Source organism: Oryzias latipes, chromosome 18 (genome assembly GCF_002234675.1).
Source record: "Oryzias latipes chromosome 18, ASM223467v1".
Taxonomy (NCBI): domain Eukaryota; kingdom Metazoa; phylum Chordata; class Actinopteri; order Beloniformes; family Adrianichthyidae; genus Oryzias; species Oryzias latipes.
Genome location: NC_019876.2, coordinates 3,519,096 through 3,546,134, shown reverse-complemented (window position 1 = coordinate 3,546,134; position 27,039 = coordinate 3,519,096). Strand labels below are relative to the sequence as shown.

The 27,039-nt window shown below is 37.7% G+C and overlaps 3 protein-coding genes and 1 long non-coding RNA gene across 5 annotated transcripts in view; all 4 read right to left on the bottom strand.

Annotated features, from left to right (window-relative positions):
* LOC101155640 (NACHT, LRR and PYD domains-containing protein 12-like) overlaps positions 1 to 13,280 on the bottom strand; it is a 74,515-nt gene extending 61,235 nt beyond the window's left edge. For both annotated transcript variants that reach the window (XM_020711475.2, XM_020711476.2), the window contains exons 1-2: positions 13,192 to 13,280; positions 12,952 to 13,112 (exon numbers count right to left, since the gene is read on the bottom strand). In XM_020711475.2, coding sequence (XP_020567134.1) covers positions 12,952 to 13,085 — 134 coding nt within the window. In that variant the 5' untranslated portion in view covers positions 13,086 to 13,112; positions 13,192 to 13,280. The remainder of the gene's footprint in view (positions 1 to 12,951; positions 13,113 to 13,191) is intronic.
* Positions 6,054 to 10,130, bottom strand: LOC111949298 (protein NLRC3-like). Its single transcript, XM_023966187.1, has 3 exons — positions 10,127 to 10,130; positions 6,871 to 8,659; positions 6,054 to 6,111 (listed from the first exon to the last, which is right to left on the bottom strand). Exons 1-3 carry the CDS (start codon positions 10,128 to 10,130, stop codon positions 6,054 to 6,056), a joined length of 1,851 nt encoding a protein of 616 aa, XP_023821955.1.
* A 3,083-nt stretch (positions 13,281 to 16,363) lies between the features above and the next one.
* Positions 16,364 to 18,599, bottom strand: LOC105356333. Its single transcript, XR_002875286.1, has 2 exons — positions 18,430 to 18,599; positions 16,364 to 18,310 (listed from the first exon to the last, which is right to left on the bottom strand). It is a non-coding gene; the product is annotated as an uncharacterized LOC105356333 (long non-coding RNA).
* Positions 18,600 to 21,087: 2,488 nt separating this feature from the next.
* On the bottom strand, positions 21,088 to 26,902 carry LOC110013339 (NACHT, LRR and PYD domains-containing protein 12-like). Its single transcript, XM_023948983.1, has 8 exons — positions 26,898 to 26,902; positions 25,279 to 26,793; positions 24,880 to 24,933; positions 24,505 to 24,669; positions 23,827 to 24,000; positions 23,550 to 23,723; positions 22,911 to 23,084; positions 21,088 to 21,115 (listed from the first exon to the last, which is right to left on the bottom strand). Exons 1-8 carry the CDS (start codon positions 26,900 to 26,902, stop codon positions 21,088 to 21,090), a joined length of 2,289 nt encoding a protein of 762 aa, XP_023804751.1.
* Between the last annotated feature and the right edge of the window lie 137 nt (positions 26,903 to 27,039).

Genomic DNA, 27,039 nt, shown 5'->3' with positions numbered 1-27,039 from the left:
ACTGACGCTGATTCCAATACAGGGGAAACAACAGAACTTGTCAGGAAACATCTGAAGCGTGGTTTGACCAAATGATGCATTTGGCGCGTCATACGTCATCAACTGCATGATCTGCGCTAGTTGACACACGCCCTGAAACATTGTGCCGAACCACTCTGTTTCATGAAGGTGAAACACGCGCCGGAGTGTCCGTGTCAAACGCGCCATCCCTACTGTTTTGCATGATGTTTGTGCAGCTTGGGTCTCTTAGGCTGTGTGGGGTTTAAAAACTTGAAGCTCTCACTCTAGACAAACACTGTCCTTTTGATTTAACCCTTGTGTTATCTTAGATGACCCCACCCTTCCACTGACGTGTTCTCCCTACCATGACAAAGGTGGATAAAGGTGGAAAGATTTCATGTAATCCATGGACACCAGTGAAGATCACAAATCATTGAAGAAAAAAGGTTCAGAGCACTGTATAATGGGTCTTGATGACCCAACTCCCAATGTTAAAGTGCATAGGATAGCACAAGGGTTAAAAAAAATGCTGCATAAAAAGGACAAAACTTTCTGATTGTCTCCATGTTTAGAACATGAGACTTTAAAATAGAACAGCTTTTATTTTGAAAGATGTCACAGACATTAAACTCAACATTTATGCAAAGAAGCATTTTAAATCAACGAGTCAGTGCTCATTCCTGCACACTTCTCCTTCATGTTTCACTACTTCCATGAAAATACTTGCATGACCGGAATTTAAAATATCAAACACAGAACTGCAGAAGAGTTTCACACAATTTATTAAAAATTACTTAATGAGTAACAGAGAGAATGAAAACAAGTTTTAACAGATCAAAAGAAACCCGGACGAGTGGAAAGTGCAATAGAAGTCTGCTTTTCATATTTTAAAAAGCTTTGTTTGGTAATAGGAGGTAAAATAATTTATTTCTCACCTAATAAAAAGAAAAAGGGAAAAGCAACTATTTCTGCATTAGAACGCAAAATTAGAGATCTTGACACTGCTTATGCTGCTCCTGGACAGAAACATATCCTGGATGATCTGAGTACCTTTGAATTTGAATTAAATGATATTACTAACAAATAAACAGATTTTTTTTATTTGAGGATGCAAACAAATCAGGTAAATTCTTAGCTAATCAATTAAAAAATACCAGAAATAAATCACAATCTCCTTGATTAGGAAAATAACATGAAATATTACTCATGATCCAGTTGAAATAAAGAAGAACCTATACTCCTCACAAATGGATCCACCAGAAGAGAGTATTAAGTCAATTCTTAACAAACTAAAGGAAGAAAACAAATTCCAGCCATAGATTCATGTCTCAGTGACAGAACTTCATGAGTCTGCAGATGCCCAACAGCAAAACTCTGGGGCCGGATGGCTTCCCTGCAGAGTTTTAAAAAGAATTCTTGGAGTTCTTGGCAAGGTTTTTTTTTTAAATAAAATTATTATTTTTATTACAGAATATAATTTGTTACTAACAAATATAAACTTAGCTGATATTATTTTTTCTTTGAAGTCAGTGAAAAACTCTACCCTGCCCTCCAGCTACCATCCCATCTCTCTGAGATGACGATTGTTGTAAATATTGGGCTACATAAATTAAACTAAATTGAATTGAATAGATCAATGCAGACCTAAAAATTATGTGTAATGCTCTCGCTAAGAGACCAGAGAAGATAATTCCAGACATTCAAGACATTCAACTGAAAATGCTGATAGACTTATTAACTTAATAGACTTCTATTAAAAGCAGAAAATCATAATTTAATTAGATTCTGAAAGAGCATTTATCGGGGTAAACTGGAAGTTTCTTTTTGCTGTTTTGCTTAAATTTGAGTTTAGAAATTCATTAAAATTCTAGATTACAGTCCAAGTGCATCTCTTAGAACAAATGAAGAAACAAGTTCCCCCTTCAAAGAGGCACAAGACAGGACTGTCCTCTGCCCCCCCCCCCCCCCTCTCTTTGTCTTATTTATAGAACGCAGTTTGCAGCTTGGAGCTCTGCAGGATTTGTAACAATAAACATTGTAACAGTGATCAAAGTGAACTTAAAAAGGCATGATGATGATCTTTTTGCTGTTAAAATATGGAAATAAATTTTATAATTTATAATTATATGAGCATAACAATTAACTTAACTACAATAATTTCATAGTGATACTTCTAGTGTTCTGGTTGGGTTCTACCAATAAAATTATGTTGTTTAATTATATTAGTAATAGGATTGAAGTGTAAGAATTCAAATATCTATTTATCAGAATTATCACGGAACAAAAACTTCAAATATCATACTACAATACATAAATATTATTATTAACATCACATAAGCTGAATGTAAAAGTTTTAAGTATTGAATTCTTTTAGTTATTAGAAAACTCTGAACACCAATAAGATATATAAATTATGATTTTCTGCTTTTAATAGAAGTCTATTAAGTTAATAAGTTATAAGTATCCGCAACTGCATTTTGAGACTGTAAATGAATGAGTGTAAAACATAATGTTGTAGCTGAAAGAACAGCTGATCAGATCCTCTGATTCCTTCATCATCCTTTATCTTCTTCTTCCTGAGAAATATTTCAGGCTTTTGACAGGTGATGTCCTGATTTAAGACTCTCAATTCAACCTACAGAGTAGAAAAGAAAGATGATGAAGAGGTTTTTTTCTTCATCTTCAGTGTCAGTGAAGCATCAGTGAAGATCACAAAGAACTGCAGAGGTTTCAGTCTGGACTCAAACATCTACTGACCTCACAATTTCTAGTTTGTAGTCTGGTCTTTTCACCAAATTCACAAGCTGCTGACCATCTGAACCAAGCCGGAAATTTCCAATCAGGTCTAGTTCTGTCAGATGGGACGGGTTGGACATCAGAGCTGAGACCAGAACATCACAGCTGACATTAGTCAAACTGCATTTCTTTATCCTGAAGAGAAATGTACATCTTTATTAGTTCAACAATGGTATTTTTTTTGTTGAAACAGCTACCGTGATATACGACTAAAACAAATATTTACGACATTTGCCTACTTTATATGAAGATTAAATTTAAAAAAAACAATGCATATACACTCATATATCACCAATACAGTTGATCATGTCAGCAACAATTGATCAGGATTTTAAAAAAATAACTAAACTAAACTTAAATTATATACCCTTTATTTCATTAGTTAAAAAACGTTTGAATGATCTTTTCAGCACAAATGAAATGATTATATAATGAAATTATGGCAAAAATTCAAAACCGATGCACAAATACCTACAGCTGGAAGCTGATACACAAGTAGAGTTCTAGAAATGTATCCTTACGATGTACAAACTAAGAAGCCTTTGGTGAGGTCTCATTTAAGTAGTAAAGGGACTTAACTTAAAAAATAAATGTAATGCATTAACTTATAGTTATTTACATATTAAAAAGTAACTGTATCAGAACCCTGTTAAGAAGTAACATTCTCAGCTGTGTGAGGTGTGGTCTTCTCTTTATGGTAGTAAATATCAACACAATCCAGCTCTATTGTTCGTTTAAAGAGTACAGAACAGTTTTATGAGTGAAAGAAATAGAACATAAAGTTTCTCCTCAAATCTCTTTTTTGGTTCTATTTTATTTTCCTAAAAATGTGATTAGAATGTTAGCTAGATGGTAAAACAGAAAAACTGACCAAATTATGTCTCGTTAAAAATTAAATCAGACAAATAAAATCTACAGCAGGAACAAATGTTCTGACCTGAGAATTTTTAATCTGCAGCCTGGACTCTCCAGAAAACCACACAGTCGAAGAAGTCCTGAATCTAACAGATGGTTCTCACTCAGGTCCAGTTCTGTCAGATGGGACGGGTTGGACTTCAGAGCTGAGACCAGAACCTCACAGCTGCTCTTAGACAAACTGCAGTTCCTCAACCTGAATCCAGAAAAAATGATGAAATCTAAAAACTTCCATGGAGATCTTACCATTTTAAGGTGTTTATTACAGTAACAGAAAAAGTTGATTTTACAGAAAAGAGAAAAGAAACAATTTCAAACCAACATAAAATATGAATTCATTTACATATCAGTTTTTAGCTCATTCTCCAAAAAAAACAACCAAGGAACTTTGCTTCAAAGACAGACTGCAAATCAGAAAACACCTTCATGTGAAGACACACCAACCCATTTCTATTCTATTGAATGTTAGTAGGTGTAGGAGAGTTAAAATCAAAGACTGATAAATGAAGACAATTTCTCTGTATGTATAAACAAGAGCTATAGAAAAATGATATCAGTGTGGTTTTGTTGGTAGTTTGGTATCTGTTTTTATATATATTTTTTTTATATATTTAGCTTTCTCAGTGAGTTAAGCTTGATGTCAAAAATCTTTATTTGAGTGATCCAAGCAAGAACTGAACATGAAGTCTGACCTCAGAGTCTTCAGTTTGCAGTCAGGACTCTTCAGAAAACCACACAGATGAAGAACTCCTGAATCCTGAAGGTTGTTTCCACTCAGGACCAGTTCTGTCAGATGAGACGGGTTGGACTCAAACGCTGAGCCAAGAGGACCACAACTGACCTCTGACACTCTGCAGTAACTCAATCTGAAATGAAAAAGAAAAACAATTGAATTTAAAATACAAATGCAACCATGAAGATAATAAAAATGTGACAATGGAAGTGTGTTTTCTGAAATCCTACTGAACAAGTATTTCATGCCTGTGGATCAAAACATAAAATGCTTTGGAGCAGTCATTCCCAAATTTGTTTAGGCTGCAAACTGGCTTAATGTAAAACTATATTTCCATGGATCGTTCTGAGACAAAAGTTGTCAATAAATGTGAATAACTGTCATTAAAAATCGATATTTAGTACAACTCCATTTGGGGGGGTGTTAAATGCAGATTTTTGTTTCCTCACTGGTGAGGAAACTTTCTAAAGATGTTTGTTTTTGTTAAGGAAAACATGCAAAGTCCACACAGAAGGGTACCAGCTGGGGTTTGAATTGAATCTTTCTTGCTGTGAGGTGAGAGTGCTAACCACTGCACTGCTGTACAACCCAGGCTCAAAGTACTCGTCACAAATAAATGAAACAATAGGGTTAAATCTGCAGACTTAGTGACTGAACTAAACCACAGAAGAACCTTTACACATATTATCTGATCTTATCAAACCTAAAACATGTCTGACCTCAGAGTCTTCAGTCTGCATTCTGGACTCTCCAGAAAACCACACAGATGAAGAACTCCTGAATCCTGCGGATGTTTCCATCCAGGACCAGTTCTGTCAGATGAGACGGGTTGGACTTGAGAGCTGAGACCAGAACCTCACAGCTGATGTCTGACAAACTGCAGCTCCTCAACCTGAATCCAGAATGAAAAGTTCAGATCAGATCACAAGAAGGTAAAGTTAAAGTTTCTGCTGTTCTGTCTTGTATGATTCTTTCTTTGTGGAAGAATGTGAAGAAATGTACTCAGTAAAGAAAACTTCAGCTCAGACAGGAGCTCAGGAAAGAATAATATTCTTTTAAATTCTAGTTCCAAAATAATTCAGAGTTGGAGATAAACAAACCACTTTCTGTTGTTTTAACCTCTTCATCTACCTAAAGCAACAACTTCCAAATGGCAAAAAAGGTCATGACACTTTTTTTAGTTTAGCTGGATTCAACAGTTTAGGATGACTGCGATGAAGACTATCAAATGTACTGACCTCAGAGTCTCCAGTTTGCAGTTCTGACTCTTCAGACCAGCACAGAGAGTCTTCACTGCTGAATCCTGCAAGATGGTTCCACTCAGGTCCAGTTCTGTCAGATGGGACGGGTTTGATTTCAAGGCAATGGCCACGGCTTCACAGTCAGTCTCTGAGAGGTCATAGCTGTGATCACAAATGGAGGTAAATGCCTCAGATTTAGTTGGCTTCATCATCGTCATGAAAAAGTCTACATGTCCTGCTTGTTATTTTGTCATAAAATCTTGGAACTAGAAGTAGATAAATTATGTATATCTGCATTTGATTAACAGAAAATCATTGGTTGGTTGTTTTAAATGTGTTCATCATGTGAAATGAAAACGGTTTCCTCCTTACCAACTGGACTCATGATTTGACTCGTCTCCAGAAGGTTTTGACACAAACCCCATCCTGAAAAAGTTAAAGTACTTACGTTAAAAAATGATTTTAAAGAGACATAGAGGAACGAGTTTTGAATTGAGAATCAAAGAAAGTAACAAAGAAAACATGAAAACATCTGTGATTGTCTTTCGTGCTATAGCTTAAGTCAGATGCTATTTCTGCACATTTCCATGGCTTTTTCTGTCCTGTCTACCCCTCTGAAACCTGTGTCTGCATTTGCCATTTTTGACCATCCTTTCTACTTTCACAGTCTGAAAATGGATTTGATAAGCTGGTCTTTGAATTTGAATTCCAGATAAATGAGCAGCAAAGTGGACCCTTCCTGCCTGGATGGTAGTTTTGTGGATGAACACACCAATGATCAATAGCAAAAATGGAGCTGTCCTCAGGGCAGAATGCTTGCGGTCCTTGTATGGAAAATGGAAAATGGATCAATTCAACGAACATTGGGTTGGATTGAAGGAAACTAATATATAATATCACTGGATTTTGGAGTTTAAAATGCTGCCTCACAGGCAGTCAGACCCGATTTAGGTCGACTTTGGTCACGACTGGCACTAGAGCTGTACAGTACATTTCATCGCATGTTTTATTATCTATTTTTATTTATATGACAAATGTAATTTGAAATTCAATTTGTTATCATATAAAAATTTTGATGTAAAGTTTTAAATAAACAAAATGGTTTTCTATTTAAGTATAGAAAACAAGCATAAAACATATAGATGCCATTGTTTGCTGAAATTCCCACTGATTGTTTTGACTAACCTAAACTTCTTGCAGTTCCTCACAGCTGCAATCAGTCTCCATCGACCTTCTCTAGATGTTTTATACTCATCCAGGTACAACTCATCCAGAACTTCCTCTGACATCTGCAGCATGTAGGCCAAAGCTGAGCAATGGATCTCTGAAAGTTCCTTCTCTGATCTGTTCTCTGACTTCAGGAACTCTTGGATCTCCTGATGAACTGAGAGGTCCTTCATCTCCATCAGACAGTGGAAGATGTTGATGCTTCTGTCAGGAGACATGTCATTGGTCTTCATTTCCTTCAGGTTGTTGATGATTCTCTGGATAATTTCTGGACTGTTCTCTGTCTGACCCAGCAGACTTCCCAAGAGTCTCTGGTTGGACTCCACAGAGAGACCATGAAGAAAACGAACAAACAGATCCAGGTGACCAGTTTGACTCTGCAGGGATTTCTTCATGATCCTGCTAAGAAACTCATCTAGAATAGAGCTGGTTGTTTGATTCTTCAGGAGATTCTCCACCACCTCTGTCTTCTTGTTGTTGAAACAGTGGATCATGTAAACTGCAGCCAGAAACTCCTGAACACTCAGATGAACAAAGCAGTAGACTGTTTTCTGGAAGATCTGACACTCTCTTCTGAAGATCTCAGTACAAACTCCTGAGTACAAAGAAGCCTCTGTGACATCCAGACCACACTGCTCCAGGTCTTCTTGGTAGAACATGATGTTTCCTTTCTCCAGATGTTCAAATGCCAGCCTCCCCAGCTTCAGAAGAACTTCCATGTCAGCCTCTGTCAGCTCCTGTGGATTCTCCTCATGTTCCTGCTGGTATTTGTTCTTCTTCCTCTTTGTCTGGACCATCAGGAAGTGTGAGTACATGTCAGTCAGGGTCTTAGGAAGCTCTTCTCTCTGTTCTGTGGTCAACATGTGCTCTAGAACCACAGCAGTGATCCAGCAGAAGATTGGAACTTCACACATGATGAAGAGACTCTTGGAGGCCTTGATGTGGGAGATGATTCTGCTGGACAGATCTTCATCACTGAATCTCTTCCTGAAGCACTCCTCCTTCTGGGAGTCAGTGAAGCCTCGTACTTCTGTTACCCTGGAGACACATGAAGGAGGGATCTGATTGGCTGCTGCAGGTCTGGAAGTGATCCAGACCAGAGCTGAGGGAAGCAGACGTCCCTGGATGAGGTTTGTCAGAAGAACATTGATTGATGACTTCTGAGTGACATCAGACACCACCTGACTGTTGTTGAAGTCCAGAGAAAGTCTGCTTTCATCCAGACCATCAAAGATGAAGAGAAGTTTCCAGACAGACAGCTGCTCTGCTGGGATCTTCTGGAAGGTTGGATGGAAAAGTTGGATGAGAGTGAGAAGACTGTGCTGCTCATCTCTGATCAAGTTCATCTCCCTGAATGACAGAGGAACCACTGCACTGATGTCTTGGTTCTCCAAGCCCTCGGCCCAGTCTAGAGTGAACTTCTGCACTAAGAAGGTTTTTCCAATTCCAGCGACACCGCTTGTCAGAACCACTCTGATGGATCCATCTTGGTCATTTAGGACTTTGAAGATGTACTGGCACTCAATTGGAACATTGTGGAAGGAGTTGTTCCTTGAGATTGTCTCCAGCTGCCAGACCTCATGTTGGGTATGAACTTCTTCTCTCAGTCCCTCTGTGATGTAGAGCTCAGTGTAGATCTTTTTGAGGGGAGGTCCTCTCTGTGTTTCATCACTTCTTTCGATCACATGTTCACATCTGCTCTTCAAACTGATCTGATGTTCTTCAAAAGGTTTATGTGAATCTACATCTGCCAAGATATAAGGAAACAGAAAGACATCTCTTTTATATCTGTTTAGGACTATACCAACTGAAGTCTACATGTTAAAAAAATAGTCCATTATCAGTCAGATCTTTAGTCTTACTTTGGACGGTTCGGTTCTGACTGATGGTCTGCAGTCCACCTCTGCTACTGGATATTTCAGTCCAACAAAAAAAAGATACAAATAAAATCAAAATAGACAAAGTTTAGCCTAAATTACAAAAGGGGCTTATACAAATATACACCTCGTGTGTTGGAAGATTCATAACCCCGTATTGTTATAATAAAATATGTTCAACACCAGAGGCCTTTAGCTCTCATCTGTTTACTCAGCTGTTAGAAATACATTTTTAACAGAAGTCTTGTATTTTTGGTACCAAAATTCCAAATGAAAATGCATTTTGCAATTTAATGTTGAATTTGGTTATACATTTTAAAAATGCATTTTGCAACTTACAACTTCATGATAAAAACTGACATTTCAGTTCCTTTTTAAAAAAAAGTCATTTTAAAATCATTTAAAAGTAATTTTACATCTAAGTTTTGCATTTTGCAAAATTGCAAAACAAAAGGGAGGAGCCTGAGATCATTTTTATTTTGAGATTTTTATTCTGAGATTATTTTTATTTTATAGTTATATTACATAAACAAGAAAAGCGAAAACTAAAATAAATAAAACAAACTCTAAACCCGCTGTCAGACACACTCACATGAAAAGAAAAAGGAAAAAAAAGAAAAGACATACATACAGAAGGCACAACAAAATCCTGTGCATAAAACCAAAGTTAGTCCTCAACCTTTGCAGACCACTGATCAAAAAATTCCAGAAAAGGCCTCCATGTCTCAAGATATGTTCTTTTTGAACCTCTCACAGTATAACGAATTTTTTCTAATTTGAGATGGTACAGCACGTCCCTAATCCAATGTGTCACTGTGGGTGGGGCAACATCCTTCCACTTCAAAAGAATTAGGCATCGATCCAGAAGGGTAGAAAAATTAATACATTCCTGACCCCTAGTAGGCAATTTTAGGGTTTTATCCCTGACCCAAAAAGGAATAGTAATGGATTTAAAGGAACTTTAGTTCCAAATACAGCAGTCAATGCTTCACCAACTTTTCCCCAAAAAACTTGTATTTTGGGACAAAACCAAAACATATAAATCAGATCAGCCTCTCCAGTTTTACATTTGTCACATGAAGGGTCGATATGTGGGTATATTTGGATTTATGTAAATGAATCCCATGATGTTTTGCAATTAAAACTGCATGACCAAATTCAACATTGAATTAAAAATTGTAAATAGCATTTTATATATTTAGTGTTACCAAAAATCAATGATGATTTAAATGCAATTGATTTTGCTTTGATTTAAAATCATATTTTTAAAATTGCAGTAATGAAATCTAATGTTTTTATATTGATTTCTGTATTGTTGCAAAAAGCATTTTCAATACTCATGATCAAATGGCAAATTGAATTTTCAACTGAAAATCATGTATTTCATTGAATTATGAGTGAAACTAGTCTCTTACTTTGAGGCTGGAGGTCCAGGTTCAATTCTATTGTCTGGATTCCATTGTTTGGATTGGTAATTTTTCTCAGACAAACAGCTGAAGGCTGCAGAATAGACTCTCTTGAGCTGCTGATCTCTGCAAACACAATCAGATCATCAGAAGTTTGTAGGAACTACAGAGTTTGAAAAAGCAGATGACTCTAGTGCATGCAAAGGACTGTAAAGTGTCAAATTTACTGAGATGCCAAATGAAGAAGTACAAAGTTGCATCCATATGAAAGTAGTAGTTGAATTCTGAATTTCAAAATGCATTTGTAAATCACATGATCAAATTGCTAATTGAGTTGTAAATTAAGAATCATCAATCAATCTTTATTTATATAGCGCTTTAACATCTGCCAGACATCCAAAGTGCTGCACAAGTATAAATACACTAAAGCCATAGGTAAAATTCAGAGAAGCACAGTGAAACGATAACAATAAAAACATCAATAAAGGAAAACACTAAAAAAGCTGCCTAATTAACATTCTCTCTGGTGTTAAAAGCCATTGTAAAAAGATTAGTTTTTTAGCAGAGATTTAAAATCATTTAAGGATCATGTATTACATTGAAATCTGGGTGAAAAAACTTCCTTAGAAACTGTCTCTTACTTTGAGTCTGAAGGTCCAGGTTCAGTTCTGAAGTTTGGCTTCCATTCTTTGGATTGGTCACTTTTGTCCGATCTGCAGCTGGAGGCTGAAGACTGGACTCTCTCAGTGAGCTGCTGATCTCTGCAAACACAAATAGATCATCAGAAGTTTGTAAAAACTACAGAGTTTCATCCAAAACAAAGAAGCTTCAACAGACGATGTAGTCTTTCTGCAGAAATATGCAGCTGCAGGAAAAGTTCCTCTGAGCAGTTTTAGTCTTCTGACCAGATTTCTGAGGTTTAGAGAAACTAATGTCATGTTTCCCCAGATCAGTCATCATTATCAAGGTAACAACTCAGATTCCGTTTTTCTGTCAGAGCTGCTCTGACTGGAATATTTTTCTAACATTTTGTAATATTCTGTGGAATATGTTGCAGACAAGACTGAAGCTTATTAACTTTTATTTCCATCTAATTTTATCTATGAAGTGTTTCATTAGCAGTTGTGGGAACCATGTTGTTCTTATCTTTATACATATTGTTAATACTATGTATATTTAAAGTATTTTAGGCTATTCAACTCTAAATAAATCAAGTACATTGTTGTGACCGTCTCTCTTTCTGAAGGACAGACCGGAACCAGATGAGCAGAAAACCATACAACCATACAAAGCCTTTTGACAACTTCTTGTTCAATTCAAAGTTTTTGTCATACTTCATCAAGCAACTCTGGGAGGCTAGCAGAAGGCCTCACATTTAAGCTGTGTGGGTTTTTTTTTGTTCTTCTGTTTGAAGATTGAATTGCACTTTGGTCAAAAGAGTTTTATCATTTTACATTCAAGAAATAAAGTAATAATCAAAATTTTATCAATAAAAAGCAAAAAGAAAAACTTTAAATTGCGTTTTCTTTTTACTTAACTTTTTCAAAGCATAAACAACGGAATGAGCATGTAAAAAATTGGGAATGTCTGGACACATTGAACAAATGCTGCTCCACAGGTTTCATGGCATCGACTGTTAATGAGAACTGGACTGAGTGACCCGTCACCCTTTGGTGTTCCAAACAGGAAGTACCAGCTGGCTCCAAGAAGCCAAAATCCAGTAGACCTTTAACCCTTGTGCTATCTTAGATGACCCCACCCTTGCATTGACGTGTTCTCCCTACCATGACAAAGGTGGATAAAGGTGGAAAGATTTCATGTAATCCATGGACACCAGTGAAGATCACAAATCATTGAAGAAAAAAGGTTCAGAGCACTGTCTAGTGGGTCTAGATGACCCAAAAAGTGCCTAGGATAGCACAAGGGTTACAAAGACATAAACATCTGTTACTCAGGCATTCTATTGGTCAGAATAACTTGTCTTGCTGTGATACTTTTTTAAATACATGTTCTTGATAATATTCATATTTTTTCTTTATCTAAAGCTATTAACAGACCAATCAGATGTCTCAATAAAAGCCTGTGCTGCCCTCTGGCCCCCACCTCCAATGTTTGATTTAAAGATTCTCTTGAATCCCTCACTCTTTTAAAACAAAAGAACATAAGAATGATCGAGCCATAAAAAACTGAAACTGTTTCTTACTTTGAGGCTGAAAAAACACATTGGGTTCTGATATTTAGACATTTATCTTTAGATTTGTTTCATGTAGATACAGCTGAATGCAGGAGACTTTTCGTTGTTCAAGTCTTCCTCTGAACAGCTCATCTTCATTGGTCACAGTTGTTCTAAAGAGGTTTCTATTAGTGTGATTGTGCTGGATTTTAGTCAACAACAGTTTTTATCAGTTTACATTTGAGATTAAATTTCAGACATACAATAATAGTAAAATATGAATGATAATAATAATAATAGTAGTAATATAATTATACTAATAATGCAATTTGATAAAGACAGACAAAAACATTTCAAAGCTCAAGATAATAATTCTGATCTGAACTATTAATGGAATGTGTCTGTTGTTGTTTTTAACAGCCATCAACTTTCGGTTTCATACTGCTTTAAATATGGAAACATGTTTGACCGGTTCAACGGTTCTTCCAAGTTTACAGCATTTACTGAAACTCCAGGAAACAGATCTTTGTTGTCAGAGTTTCTTTCAAACAAACCAGACAAAAACTCCAAAACTGTCTCTTACTTTGAGTCTGAAGGTCCAGGTTCAGTTCTGAAGTCCAGATGTTTGTCTTTGGGTTTGTCACTCTTCATAGACACACAGCTGGGTGCTGAAGACTTTTCTTTGTCCTTGTCTTCCTCTGAACAGCTCATCTTCATCAGTCAGAGTTGAACCAGCAGCTTTGACTGTGAGTTCAAACAGGAGATTCAATAAAAAACATGTCGGTTCAAGAACCAGAACCAGATCAGGAAGTCCAACACTCACAGGGAGAATCCGGGCTGTGATGGATCAGTCAGCAGCTGGAAAATGGACACAAACATGTTAGTTTGAGGATCTACAGATCTTTCAGTCTGAAAGAAGAAGAAAGATGGACTGACATTACCAGAACTGATCTTCCTGCTCTGTACAACAGAATTCAAATCCTACCTGTGTTTACTGTAACCTGAAACAGCTGATCGGAGTTCCCTCCTCTCTGCTTTTACAGAAAGTCACATGACTTTGTTATAATGTGGGCGTGACCAAGGTAACCTGATCTCACCTGAAATAAAGTTGGAGCTGAAGCTTGAATCAACAATTCGCACAATCAATAATTAACATGGTTTCTGCTCTCTGCCATGAAGACATTTCTGCAGTTTTTTAAATTGGTTTGTGTTCTGATATGCTCCTCTTTCCTTATCTCCTCAATTTTGTTCGGTCCTCGCCACATGAGTACAAAGTTACAGAACTGTCATTTTAAAAAGCATTTTTATCTGCTGCTCTTTAACTCAGCATGATACTCTGACCTGGCTTCACTTTTTATGTTTTTTATTTTTTGCTTCTAGGTTGTTAGTCATGTGTTTTATAACCTTAGTGTTTTTGGTTTCTTTTTATGCAGATGTAGATGTACAGCACATGTACAACAGTAATCAGCTGTTTCCAGAATGACATTTTCACAAACAGTTGGTTTTAAAAAGCTTGTTTCAAAAACCAACAGGACTTTTTTGTGCCTCCAGATTTGATTTGATTTGATTAAAAAAACACTGGAAAAAAAACTAAATGTTTTGGCTCCTAATTGTGACATTGATTTTTTTATCTTCAATTTTCAGCTGTCTGATGGAAATATCTGTGCTTCCTGATAAAAGTTGTTTTTTTATCTCTTTTGCGGTGGATGTTTTTATTTGTATCGGCTAAAATTGCATTCAGAGAATTAATGTTTATTTTGACTTGAACACTAAATTAAACAATTTGGGGCTACAGGAGGTTATGAGATTTAGCCTGTTTTTTCTGTTTTTTGTTTTTTTAAAGAACACCACAGTGTCATCTGCATAAAGAGATACTTCAGAAAATATAGACCACATTTTAAAGATGCCTGAAGTGAAAATCTGGCTTGATGTAGATGTGAATAAATTATATTTTGGGGATCAACTCAGGCCAGCGACCAAGCCAGTCATGATTACAGAAGACTTCGTCATGGGACACCCCCTGATCAAAGCAAGCAGCCAAACCTGGGATGTACCACTGAAATGACCGAAAATGTTATTCAGTGTGTGGAGGATCCATCTGGGGAAAACACTGGAGTTAAAACAAAATTTAAGAAAGATGAAACACATTAAAGTAAAAGCAGAAATGAATAACCACATAAATAAATACTTTGATGGACACGTAAAAATCACAAAAGTAATAAAAAACAACTAACCATGACTAAAAAGTTGGTTGTAAGCTTTCTCAGGAAGAAAACGGCTACGGTGCAGCAGTAGGGTGGTCGACCCATGATCGTAAGATTGCAGGTTCGATTCCCGCCTTGCACATCCATGAGTCAAAGTGTCCTTGGCCAAGACACTGAACCCCACCTTGCCTCTGGTGGCAGGCAGGCGCCTGTGTTTGGCAGCGGGGTGGCCACCAGTGTGTGAATGTGTGTGCATGGGTGAATGGGTCTGTGACTGTAAAGCGCTTTGTCCTTGTAGGTAGAAAAGCGCTATACAAGTATACGCCATTCACCATTTACCAAAACTTGAACTAGTGTCGTTGCATCAACCCAGACAAAACTCTCCAGTTTTTCTTTTCTATTCAATAAAATCAACACTTTAAAAAAAAAAAAAACATTGAATCTAATTACATAGGTTTTAGTCTTCAAAGCTTTTGCAAGCTTGTTAAAATCTTTGGCTAAAATATCTACGGTTTTAAAAAGAAATTCATGTTTTCCATGGTTAGGTAAAAAGGGGGAGAGTTCTTGCTTGTCTGCATTACTGTACATTGATTGTTGTTCCTTAAACATTTCTGAACTTTTGTCTTTCGGCCGCGCTGACCCAGAGGAAGGGTTAAAGTTAGTGTCAGGGTTCTGACTTTTTCCTTTATAAAGAGAAGAACAACAGAGGAGATGGGAATTTTAGTTAGATTTCTGCAGAAGGAGAATCTGTCACAGCGTGAACTGTCACAGAGGAAGTCTGCCTTCCCAGTGTATCCAGTCTCTTTTTATTGAAAACTGAAGGTTGCAGACATGAACGTTGGTCATTTAATCAGGAACAACAGGAATGTCATATTCTTGCATAATCAGAACTTTTCAATTCATTGTTTTCTTACTAAAAGATAGAACTGATACAATCACATTATGGTGATTAAAGCATGTAAGCAAATGATAATTACAATACTCTAACAGTTAGAATTATGGTCACTGGTCTTCTGCTGCACCTGAGCGTGTGCACGCTGGATGGGGCAGATCAGGGAACTCACACAGTCGCTCTTAGGCCGTTATGACATCACGACAGATTATTAATTCAAAACGAGCGTCTTTGACAGACAGAGATTTAAAAGAAAAAATACTCAGAAATGCAAAAATGAAACTATTTCTTATTATATTTGTTCTCTTTCATAAGGAAAATTCCACAGGTACATGTCAAAGAACACTCAAAAACGTGATTTTCACCAGAGGAGGACTTTAAAATATATCTCATTTTTGGGTTATGTTTTATAAATCTCCAGGTTTTAAGGCACGAATTTGTTTTAAAGAAATGTTTGGTTATTTGCACTGTGGGAGGGGCTAAGCCTTTTATAAGGGGGGACCTTTTCAAGTTTGGAGAGAGCAGTCTTTGTTACAGTAGAAGCAACTAGGAATGGTTGAATACTTTCTATGATTTGTTTGAAAACAATAATGTCTCATTGTTTTCCCTTTGAGTTTTCCGTCTTGGTCATCTTGTGTTTGAGTATCTTTACGTTGTCAAGAAGAACCAGTTACATAAATGTTATTGTGTAGTTTAAGGTTATTAATATGGATTATGAATTATAAAAGCAACAAAAGCAAGCTCTCTGTAGGTTTTCACTGATTTACATGATGTTTGTGCAGCTTGGGTCTCCTAAACTGTTTGGGCTTAAAAACTAGAAGATGTCACTCCAGACGAACACTGTCCTTTGGATTTAAAAAAAACAAATAAAAAAGACAAAACTTTCTGATTCATGAAACTTTGATATATTGAACAGCTTTTATTTTGAAAGATGGCACACGCCCCAAACTCAACGTTTATGGAAAGAAACATTTTAAATTAATGAGTCAGTGCTCATTCCTGCACACTTCTCCTTCATTAATTTACCACTTCCATGAAAATACATGCATGACTGAAACTTCAAATATAATTAAAACACAGTGATCAGACTGCAGAAGATTTTCACACAGTAGCTTCATTTAAAAAATGCTTTTCATTGTTTAAAACAAACCTTGTAAACTATTGTAAAATAATCTCTCTCATTTAATAAAAAGGGAAAAGCAACTGTGTCTGCATTAGAATGCAAAGTTTGAGCTCTTGATTGCTTATGCTGCTCCCCGACAGAAACATATCCTGAAATTAAAATTTGAATAAATAATATTAATAATAAACTAATTTCAAAATTTGAGGATGCAAACAAATCAGGTAAATTCTTAATTAATCAGTTAAAAAACAAAAAAAAATCACAATCTCCTTGATTAGGGAAATAACATGAAATATTAGTCATGATCCAGAAGAAATAAAGAATTCTGCAAGAAGCTATACTCATCACAAACTGACCCACCAGAAGAGAATATTAAGTCATTTCTAGACAAAATTATTAAGAAAGAAAAAATCTCAGCTTTAGACTCATCTCTCAGTGAAAGAACTTCATCAGTCTCTGCTGCAGATGTCCAACAATAAAACTCTGGGGCCGAACGGCTAGCCTGTAGAATTCTGGGACCTCCTGGTGACATTGTTTTTAATAAAATGGTTGTGTTTTTAAAGAAAATTTGTTACCAGCTAATATAAACTCAGCTGATATTATTTTTCTCTTAAAACCAGACAAAGACCACACCCTGCCGTCCAGCTATCATCCCATCTCTCTGATTGATGCAGACCTAAAAATCATGTAAAGCTCTAGAGAGACTAGAGAAGATAATTTCCCACGATTCCCCCTGATCAAACTGGAATTAAACATTGTAACAATAAACATTGTAACAGTGATCAAAGTGAACTTCAAAAAACATGAGGATGATCATTTTGCTGTTAAAATGTGGCAATAATTTTTATATTGTTCCTCAGCTGCCTGCAAACATAACAAATAACTTATGTACAATAATTTAAAAGTGACACATCTAGTATTCTGGTAAAGTTCTACAAATGGAATTATGTTGATAATCATAGTAGCAAGAGGACTGAAATGTAAAAATTTAAATATGTATATAGCAGATCTATCACACAACAAAAACTGTAAAAAGAAACAGACCTATACAATATATCAATATTATTATTACCTTTACATAAGCTGAACGTAAAAGTTTTAAGTATGAACTACTTTTAGTTATTAGACAACCCTGAACACCAATAAATGCAGTTAGGAAACAATAAATACAGCTAGGCCCGTATAAGATATTTAAGTTCTGTCTAAGTATACGCAATTTACTATTTACCATTTACAGTAATACAAGATAAAAAACGAAATCAAAAATGGCATAAAAACCCAATAGAAGCAGCAAGCAGCAAGCAGAAGCGGCTCGTCATCTAAAAGTTTCAGTAACCATCAGAGGGATTGAAGAAATTTCCCAGAAGAAGGTGTCGCCCCCCAAGGGAGAATCTGAAGCTACGATTTAGTATTTTTTCTCTCAATGGCCTAACCTGGATTTGAACCACAGCAATAAAAAAAAATCAGCAGTTCTACATCACACAGGAAAATGCAGAGAAATAAACAGTTGAACATGAAGAACGACCAAGTCAACAAAATAACTTAAACTGCATTTTTCTCTCCCTCATGAGTGACTGTGAATGAATTAGTGTAAAACATAATGTTGTAGCTGAAAGAACAGCTGATCAGATCCTCTGATTCCTTCCTCATCCTTTATCTTCTTTTTCCTGTGGAATAATCCAGACTGACAGGTGATGTCCTGATTCAAAACGAGGGATTCCACCTACAGAGTAGAACAGAAAGATGATGAAGAGGTTCTCCTCATCCTCAGTGTCAGTGAAGCATCAGTGAAGAACATGAAGAACAACGTAGGTTTCAGTCTGGACTCAAACATCTACTGACCTCACAGTATCTAGTTTGTAGTCTGGACTGTCCACAAGATACAAAAGCTGCTGAACATCTGAAAGATGCAGGTAATTTCCACTCAGATCCAGTTCTCTCAGATAGGGTGGGTTGGACATCAGAGCTGAGACCAGAACCTTACAGTTGACCCTGGTACAATTGGATTTCTTTATCCTGAATAGAAATGTTCATCTTTATTAGTTCAACAATGGGAATTTTTTTGTTGTAACAGCTACAGTGATGAACGACTAAAACAAATATTTACAACATCTGCCTACTTTATATGAAGATTAAATATTAAAAGTATAAAATCATGTATCGCCTACAAACTGTGAGGACAGAGACTTAGTATCTGTTTGTTGTTTAGCACAATACAGGTGATCATGTCAGCAAATACTAATCAGGATTAACAAAACCAACTAAACTCAATTTACTGTATATACCCTTCAGAAAGTCAGTGTCATATGTAAAAAAATGGATTTTTATGTCTACAATGTCCTTTTTTTTAACTTGTCCTGTCCAACAGCTGGGCAGACAGATGACAGCTGAGGGCCTCTTGTGTTGGACATATTTTACTTTAACAAGAGGGGTTATTAATTTTCATACCAACCAGAGGTATGTCTGAATAAACCCCTTTTGTAATTGAGGACAAACTTTATTCATTTCAACCATGATTGAAAATCTTTGGTGTTGGACTGGACGGAAAAGGAAAGAAGGGAAGAAGAGAGAGGGATGTTAGAGAGGGGGGGGATAGGAGGGTGATAATAGGAGGGGGGTAGAACCATGAAGCAGCCTAAAGCAACAACTTTACTGGATGTTTATCATTACGGTAAGGTTCAAGTGTAATGCAAATCTCAAAGGGCGGGGCCTGTCCACACACACACTCAGACGTTATAAACACACCTGTTAACTGCAAAAATGTCCACATGTCAACATGTACACAAAACATGCACACAATACAGATAGTGTTCACACGCATACTTATGCCTTCAAACCAACTAGTGTGAAATATTTCATTCATTCAATCACACAAACTATTAGTGTAAAGGTGAGCTAACACCTGTGCTCAGGTGTGTGTTTATGTTCTTCTAAATGGATGGTGGAATGTGAAAAGACGGAGGGAGAGTGCCCAGTCATCCCCACACCAAGACCCCCGCCGCAGCAGCAGCGGCAGCCAGTACCCCCCAGCGCCACTCGGCCGCAGGCAGAGAACAACCGCTCCCCGGGCAATCACATCCACCACCCAGGCCAGGACCAGCAGGACCACCACAAGGCCTCCACAGCCAGAGAGCAGGGAAGCACAGAGGGACAGAGAGAGCAGCCCCAGCCCAACCAGGAGAGCAGCCTCCCCGCCGTGCCTGGAGGGCTCAACGCGGGGCCCCGCCCCAGAAGAGCGGCCACAGCCCCAGACGAGCACCCCACCACCACCCAGGAGTTCTGGGCATCCCCCCACCCCAACCCCAGGTACGAGCCAGGGCCCCCCAAGGGAGACCTGCAATTCAGGCAGCCACCCACCCGACCCACTGTTGGTCCGTGAAGGACCAAGGCAGAGGCCAGCCATCCTCACCCAGGAGGAGGACCCCCAGGGGAAGAGGCGGTCCACAAGAAGTGTTGTAAAGATCTCTATAATGCTCTAAGTACACTAAGACTTAATCCAGTCTTTGGTCAGGTCCAATTTAACTGTAGCAGGGATTTAACTTAAAATACACATTTATTGCATGGACTCATAGTAATTGACACATTGAAAATATCAGAACCCTGCTTAGAGTCTAAAGTAAATTTCTCAGCTGTGAGGTGTGGTCTTCTCTTTATGGGAGTAAATATCAACACAATCCAGCTCTGTTGTTAGACAGGACAAGTTGAAAAGAAGAGAACAGAACGGTTTTACAAGTGGAAGAAATACAACTAAAGTTTCTCCTCAAATTTCTTTTTTTGTTCTATTTTATTTTCCTAAAAATGTGATTAAAATGTTGTTAAGACGGTAAAACAGGAAAACTGAACACATTTTGTCTGGTTGATCTTCCATCTTTGAACTACTTTGTTCTTCTCACATTTTTCCATGTCACATGACTGAAAACACTTAATTATTACAAAGATACACAACAGAAAACTCTTCCAGCAGATCCACAGACAAATAAAATCTACAACAAAAAGGTGTTTCTTTTAATGAATCTATAGCATTGTATTTATCAGAGGAAACACTGGAAAGTTTTGTCCTGGTTGATGCTGTGGGACTTGGTCAGGTTTTCTCCCAGTTAAAGCCAACTACCTGCCTTTTAGACCCAATCCCCACATCGTTGTTGAAAACATTTTATGACTTCTTTGAGTCTGAGCTTTTAAATATAGTAAACTACTCTCTTCAGACAGGTGTCTTCCCTGCTGCCTTTAAAACGGCAGTGGTGAGGCCTCTTCTGAAGAAGAGTAATTTAGATCCAAACAATTATAACAATTATCGTCCAGTATCCAACTTGCCATTTTTAAGTAAAATGATTGAAAAAAATTGTTTTAATCCAATTTAATGAGTTTTTAAATAGAAATAACATATTTGAAAAATATCAATCTGGTTTTAGGACAAACCACAGCACAGAGACGGCCCTTGTTAAAATAGTAAATGATATTAGATGTAACCTGGATTGTCAGAAACTCTCAGTTCTGGTACTACTGGATCTCAGTGCTGCTTTCGACACTGTAGATCACAGTATTTTACTCAACAGACTGAGAGGTTTGGGCATCTCTGGTACCGTACTAAAGTACTTTTATTCATATCTCACAGATCGAAGTTTTTACATAAGTATGGATACTTGCTCCTCAAGGGTCTTCGACATCAACTGTGGGGTCCCCCAAGGTTCAATTTTAGGTCCACTACTTTTTAATCTATATATGCTGCCACTGGGGGACGTCATCAGGAGGCATGGCGTTTGTTTCCACAGCTATGCTGATGACACTCAACTCTACATCGCTGTGTCTCCTGATGATGAAGAGTCGGTCAACACACTCTTAAAATGCATTTTAGACATTGAATCATGGATGTCAGAGAACTTCCTACAGCTAAACCAGGACAAAACAGAGGTTTTAGTGATCGGTTCTGAAGACAAGAGAGAGATAGTTTTATCTAAACTAAAGAATTACAAAACTTCTCAGTGTGTGAGAAACCTGGGTGTCATTTTTGACTCTGAGATGAATTTTATCCCACAAATTAAAAATATCACAAAAACAGGATTTTATCATCTAAAAAATATAGCCAGAGTCCGCCCGTTTCTCTCTCTTGCCAGTACAGAGGTGCTAATGCATGCTTTTATTACCAGCAGATTAGATTATTGTAATGCCCTGCTCTCTGGTCTCCCCAGAACAAGAATAGCAAATCTTCAATTGCTGCAAAATTCAGCAGCACGCGTTCTGACGAGGACCAGGGGGCGGGAACACATTACACCAGTTTTAAGATCGCTGCATTGGCTCCCTGTGCAATTCAGGATTGATTTTAAAGTTCTTTAATTGGTTTACAAATGTTTTTATGGTCTCGGGCCTTCATATTTATCTGACATGATTTTAAAGTATGAGCCCTCGCGGACCCTGAGGTCCTCTGATACAGGCCTTTTGGTTATCCCAAAAGTTAGAACAAAGACATACGGCGAGGCCTCATTACGTTTTTACGGACCTCGCCTGTGGAACAGCCTCCCAGAGAGCCTCAGGGCCGCAGAGACTGTTCATGTTTTTAAAGGAAGGCTCAAAACCTACCTTTTTAATTTAGCTTTTAGTTGAATTTTAGGATTTTAAATTTTTTATATTTTTTTTATTTATTTATTTATTATTATTTTTAAAATATTTTAATTATTTATTTATTTAATTTTCTTTTAACTATTTTTATATGTGTATGTAAATACATTTATTTATTTATTTATTCTATTAATTTTTAAGTCGCTCTTGCTATTTCATATGCCTATTAAGGTTTATGTAATTATTTGTTTTTTGTCCATCTTTTATATATATTTTAATTTTATTCCTTTTACATTTTATTACACTCCAGTGTTTTCCTCTGAGGGATCCTCCACATCAGTGACTGACCCTTCTCAGTGAGCGGGGACGCTGCAGTGGGATCTCCTGGGTCTGACTCTTTTGATCGGATCTGGGGGGTTCTGTGGTAGTGTTCTCCGTGAACTTGGGTTGGGGGGTCGCTGGTGTGGACATGTCCCCAAAATATCGTTTCCCCACGTCAGGACAAAGCCTGGTCTCTACATTATATCATTTTATCACTTTTTTATTTATTTATTCATTTATGTATTTATTTATTGATGTGTGTGTGTGGGAGTGTGTGTGTGTGTGTTTTTGTGGAGGAGGGGGGGGGAGTGCTCGGTTTGTCTTGTCATCTTGTTTTTAAATTTTATTGTTTTTTATGCACAGCACTTTGAGTGACTAATGTTGTTGAAAAAGTGCTATATAAATAAAGTTTGATTTGATTTGATTTGAATAACAAATGTTCTGACCTAAGAGTCTGCAGTCTGCAGTCTGGACTCTCCAGAAAACCACACAGAAGACGAAGTCCTGAATCACGCAGACAGTTCTCACTCAGGTCCAGTTCTGTCAGATGAGACGGGTTGGATTTCAGAGCTGAGACCAGAACCTCACAGCTGATCTGTGACAAACTGCATTTCTTTAACCTGAATCCAGAAAAAATGATGAATCGGAAAAGTTTCCATTTTATGTGTTTAGTAACAATAAAAGTTGATTTCACAGAAAAGAGAAAAGAAACAATTTCAAACCAACATAAACTCTATGAATTCAGAAACACATCAGTTTTAGCTCATTCTCCAAAAAACCAACCAAGGAACTTTGCTTCAAAGACAGACTGCAAATCAGAGAACACCTTCATGTGAAGACACACCAACCCATTTCTATTCTATTGAATGTTAGTAGGTGTAGGAGAGTTAAAAATAAAGACTGATACATGAAGACAATTTCTCTAAACAAGAGATATAGAAAATTATCTTAGTCTATTTGTGTTGGTAGTTTTGGTATCTAAGCTATATATTATTTTTAAATATCTAGCTTTCTCAGTGAGTTAAACTTGATGTCTAAAAACTACATTTGAGTGATCTAAGCAGGAACTGAACATGAAGTCTGACCTCAGAGTGTTCAGTGTGCATTCTGGACTCTTCAGAAAACCACACAGATGAAGAACTCCTGAGTCCTGTAAGTTGTTCCCAGTCAGGTCCAGTTCTGTCACATGGGACGGGTTGGACTCAAACGCTAAGACAAGAAGGCCACAACTGACCTCTGACACTCTGCAGTACCTCAAACTGAAATGAAAAAAAAAAAAAAACTGAATTTAAAATACAAATGCAACCATCAAGATGGTACAAGTGTGACAATGGAAGTGTGTTTTCCTAAAACATGTCTGACCTCAGAGTCTTCAGTCTGCATTCTGGACTCTCCAGGAAACCACACAGATGAAGAACTCCTGAATCCTGCAGGTTGTTTCCATCCAGGACCAGTTCTGTCAGATGAGACGGGTTGGACTTCAGCGCTGAGACCAGAACCTCACAGCTGATGTCTGACAAACAGCAGCTCCTCAACCTGAATCCAGAATGAAAAGTTCAGATGAGATCACAAGATGGTAAAGTTAATGTCTTTATTCTGCAGTTCTGTGTTGTTTGATTCTTTCTTTCTAGAACATTTGAAATGTGAAGAAATGTATTCAGTAAAGAAAACTTCAGCACAGATATCTGCTAGAAAAGAAACAATAATGTTCTTTACATTCTAGTTTCAAAAGAGTTCAAAACAGAGAAAAACTATTAGTTACCAGAACCATAAATAATTGTCACTGTTGTTAATGACAGCTCATATGAGGAAGAGCTAGAAGTTAAGAATAAACAACAGGTAGGATTTAATTTGACAAACCATGAGGTAAAATTAAACTACATCATTGGAGATAAACAAACCACCTTCTGCTGTTTTAACCTCCACATCTACCTAAAGCAACAACTTCCAAATGGTTAAAAAAGGCTCAAGACACTTTTTCAGTTTAACTGGATTCAAAAGTTTGGGATGACTGCGATTAAGACTATCAAATGTACTGACCTCAGAGTCTCCAGTTTGCAGTTCTGACTCTTCAGACCAGCACAGAGAGTCTTCACTGCTGAATCCTGCAAGATGGTTCCACTCAGGTCCAGTTCTGTCAGATGGGACGGGTTTGATTTCAAGGCAATGGCCACGGCTTCACAGTCAGTCTCTGAGAGTTCATAGCTGTGATCACAAACGGAGATAAATGCCTCAGATTTAGTTGGCTTCATCATCGTCATGAAAAAGTCTACATGTCCTGTTTGTTATTTTGTCATAAAATCTTGGAACTAGAAGTAGATAAATTATGTATATCTGCATTTGAATAACAGGAAATCATTGGTTGGTTGTTTTGAATGTTTTTGTCATGTGAAATGAAAACGGTTTCCTCCTTACCAACTGGACTCATGATTTGACTCGTCTCCAGAAGGTTTTGACACAAACCCCATCCTGAAAAAGATAAAGGACTCTCATTAAAATATGATATTAAAGAGACATAGAGAAACATGTTTTAAAATTAGTATCAAAGAAAGTAATAAAGAAAGCATGAGAACATGTAATTTTCCTTCTTATAGCTTAAGTCAGATGCTTTTCTGGTCATCTCCAAGGCTTTTTCTGTCCTGTCTACCCTTCTGAAGCCTGTGTCAGCATTTCCCATTTTTGACCATCCATTTTACTTTTACAGTCTGAAATCACAGTCAGCCTATTTAAATAATGCATTTAGTAATTTACGATTGCAAAAGTGTTGAAAGTGTTTTTGTTCCACTTTCTGAGGAGATCTATATTTTGACTAACCTAAACTTCTTGCAGTTCCTCACAGCTGCAATCAGTCTCCATCGACCTTCTCTAGATGTTTTATACTCATCCAGGTACAACTCATCCAGAACCTCCTCTGACATCTGCAGCATGTAGGCCAAAGCTGAGCAATGGATCTCTGAAAGTTCCTTCTCTGATCTGTTCTCTGACTTCAGGAACTCTTGGATCTCCTGATGAACTGAGAGGTCCTTCATCTCCATCAGACAGTGGAAGATGTTGATGCTTCTGTCAGGAGACATGTCATTGGTCTTCATTTCCTTCAGGTTGTTGATGATTCTCTGGATAATTTCTGGACTGTTCTCTGTCTGACCCAGCAGACTTCCCAAGAGTCTCTGGTTGGACTCCACAGAGAGACCATGAAGAAAACGAACAAACAGATCCAGGTGACCAGTTTGACTCTGCAGGGATTTCTTCATGATCCTGCTAAGAAACTCGTCTAGAGTAGAGATGTTTGTTTGATTCTTCAGGAGATTCTCCACCACCTCTGTCTTCTTGTTGTTGTAACAGTGGATCATGTAAACTGCAGCCAGAAACTCCTGAACACTCAGATGGACAAAGCAGTAGACTGTTTTCTGGAAGATCTGACACTCTCTTCTGAAGATCTCAGTACAAACTCCAGAGTACAAAGAAGCCTCTGTGACATCCAGACCACACTGCTCCAGGTCTTCTTGGTAGAACATGATGTTTCCTTTCTCCAGATGTTCAAATGCCAGCCTCCCCATCTTCAGAAGAACTTCCATGTCAGCCTCTGTCAGCTCCTGTGGATTCTCCTCATGTTCCTGCTGGTATTTGTTCTTCTTCCTCTTTGTCTGGACCATCAGGAAGTGGGAGTACATGTCAGTCATGGTGGTGGGAAGCTCTTTTCTTTTCTCTGTGGTCAGCATGTTCTCCAGAACCACAGCTGTGATCCAGCAGAAAACTGGAACTCCACACATGATGAAGAGACTCTTGGAGGCCTTGATGTGGGAGATGATTCTGCTGGACAGATCTTCATCACTGAATCTCTTCCTGAAGCACTCCTCCTTCTGGGAGTCAGTGAAGCCTCGTACTTCTGTTACCCTGGAGACACATGAAGGAGGGATCTGATTGGCTGCTGCAGGTCTGGAAGTGATCCAGACCAGAGCTGAGGGCAGCAGACGTCCCTGGATGAGGTTTGTCAGAAGAACATTGATTGATGACTTCTGAGTGACATCAGACACCACCTGACTGTTGTTGAAGTCCAGAGAAAGTCTGCTTTCATCCAGACCATCAAAGATGAAGAGAAGTTTCCAGACAGACAGCTGCTCTGCTGGGATCTTCTGGAAGGTTGGATGGAAACGTTGGATGAGAGTGAGAAGACTGTGCTGCTCATCTCTGATCAAGTTCATCTCCCTGAATGACAGAGGAACCACAGCACTGATGTCTTGGTTCTCCAAGCCCTCGGCCCAGTCCAGAGTGAACTTCTGCACTAAGAAGGTTTTTCCAATTCCAGCGATGCCGCTTGTCAGAACCACTCTGATGGATCCATGTTGTTCAGGGAAGGGTTTAAAGATGTTCTGGCATTTAATTGGAATATTATGGAGGGAGTTTTTCCTAGAGATTGTCTCCAGTTGCCAGACCTCATGTTGGGTATGGACTTCTTCTCTCAGTCCTTCTGTGATGTAGAGCTCAGTGTAGATCTTTTTGAGGGGAGGTCCTCTCTGTGTTTCATCACTTCTTTCGGTCACATGTTCACATCTGCTCTTCAAACTGATCTGATGT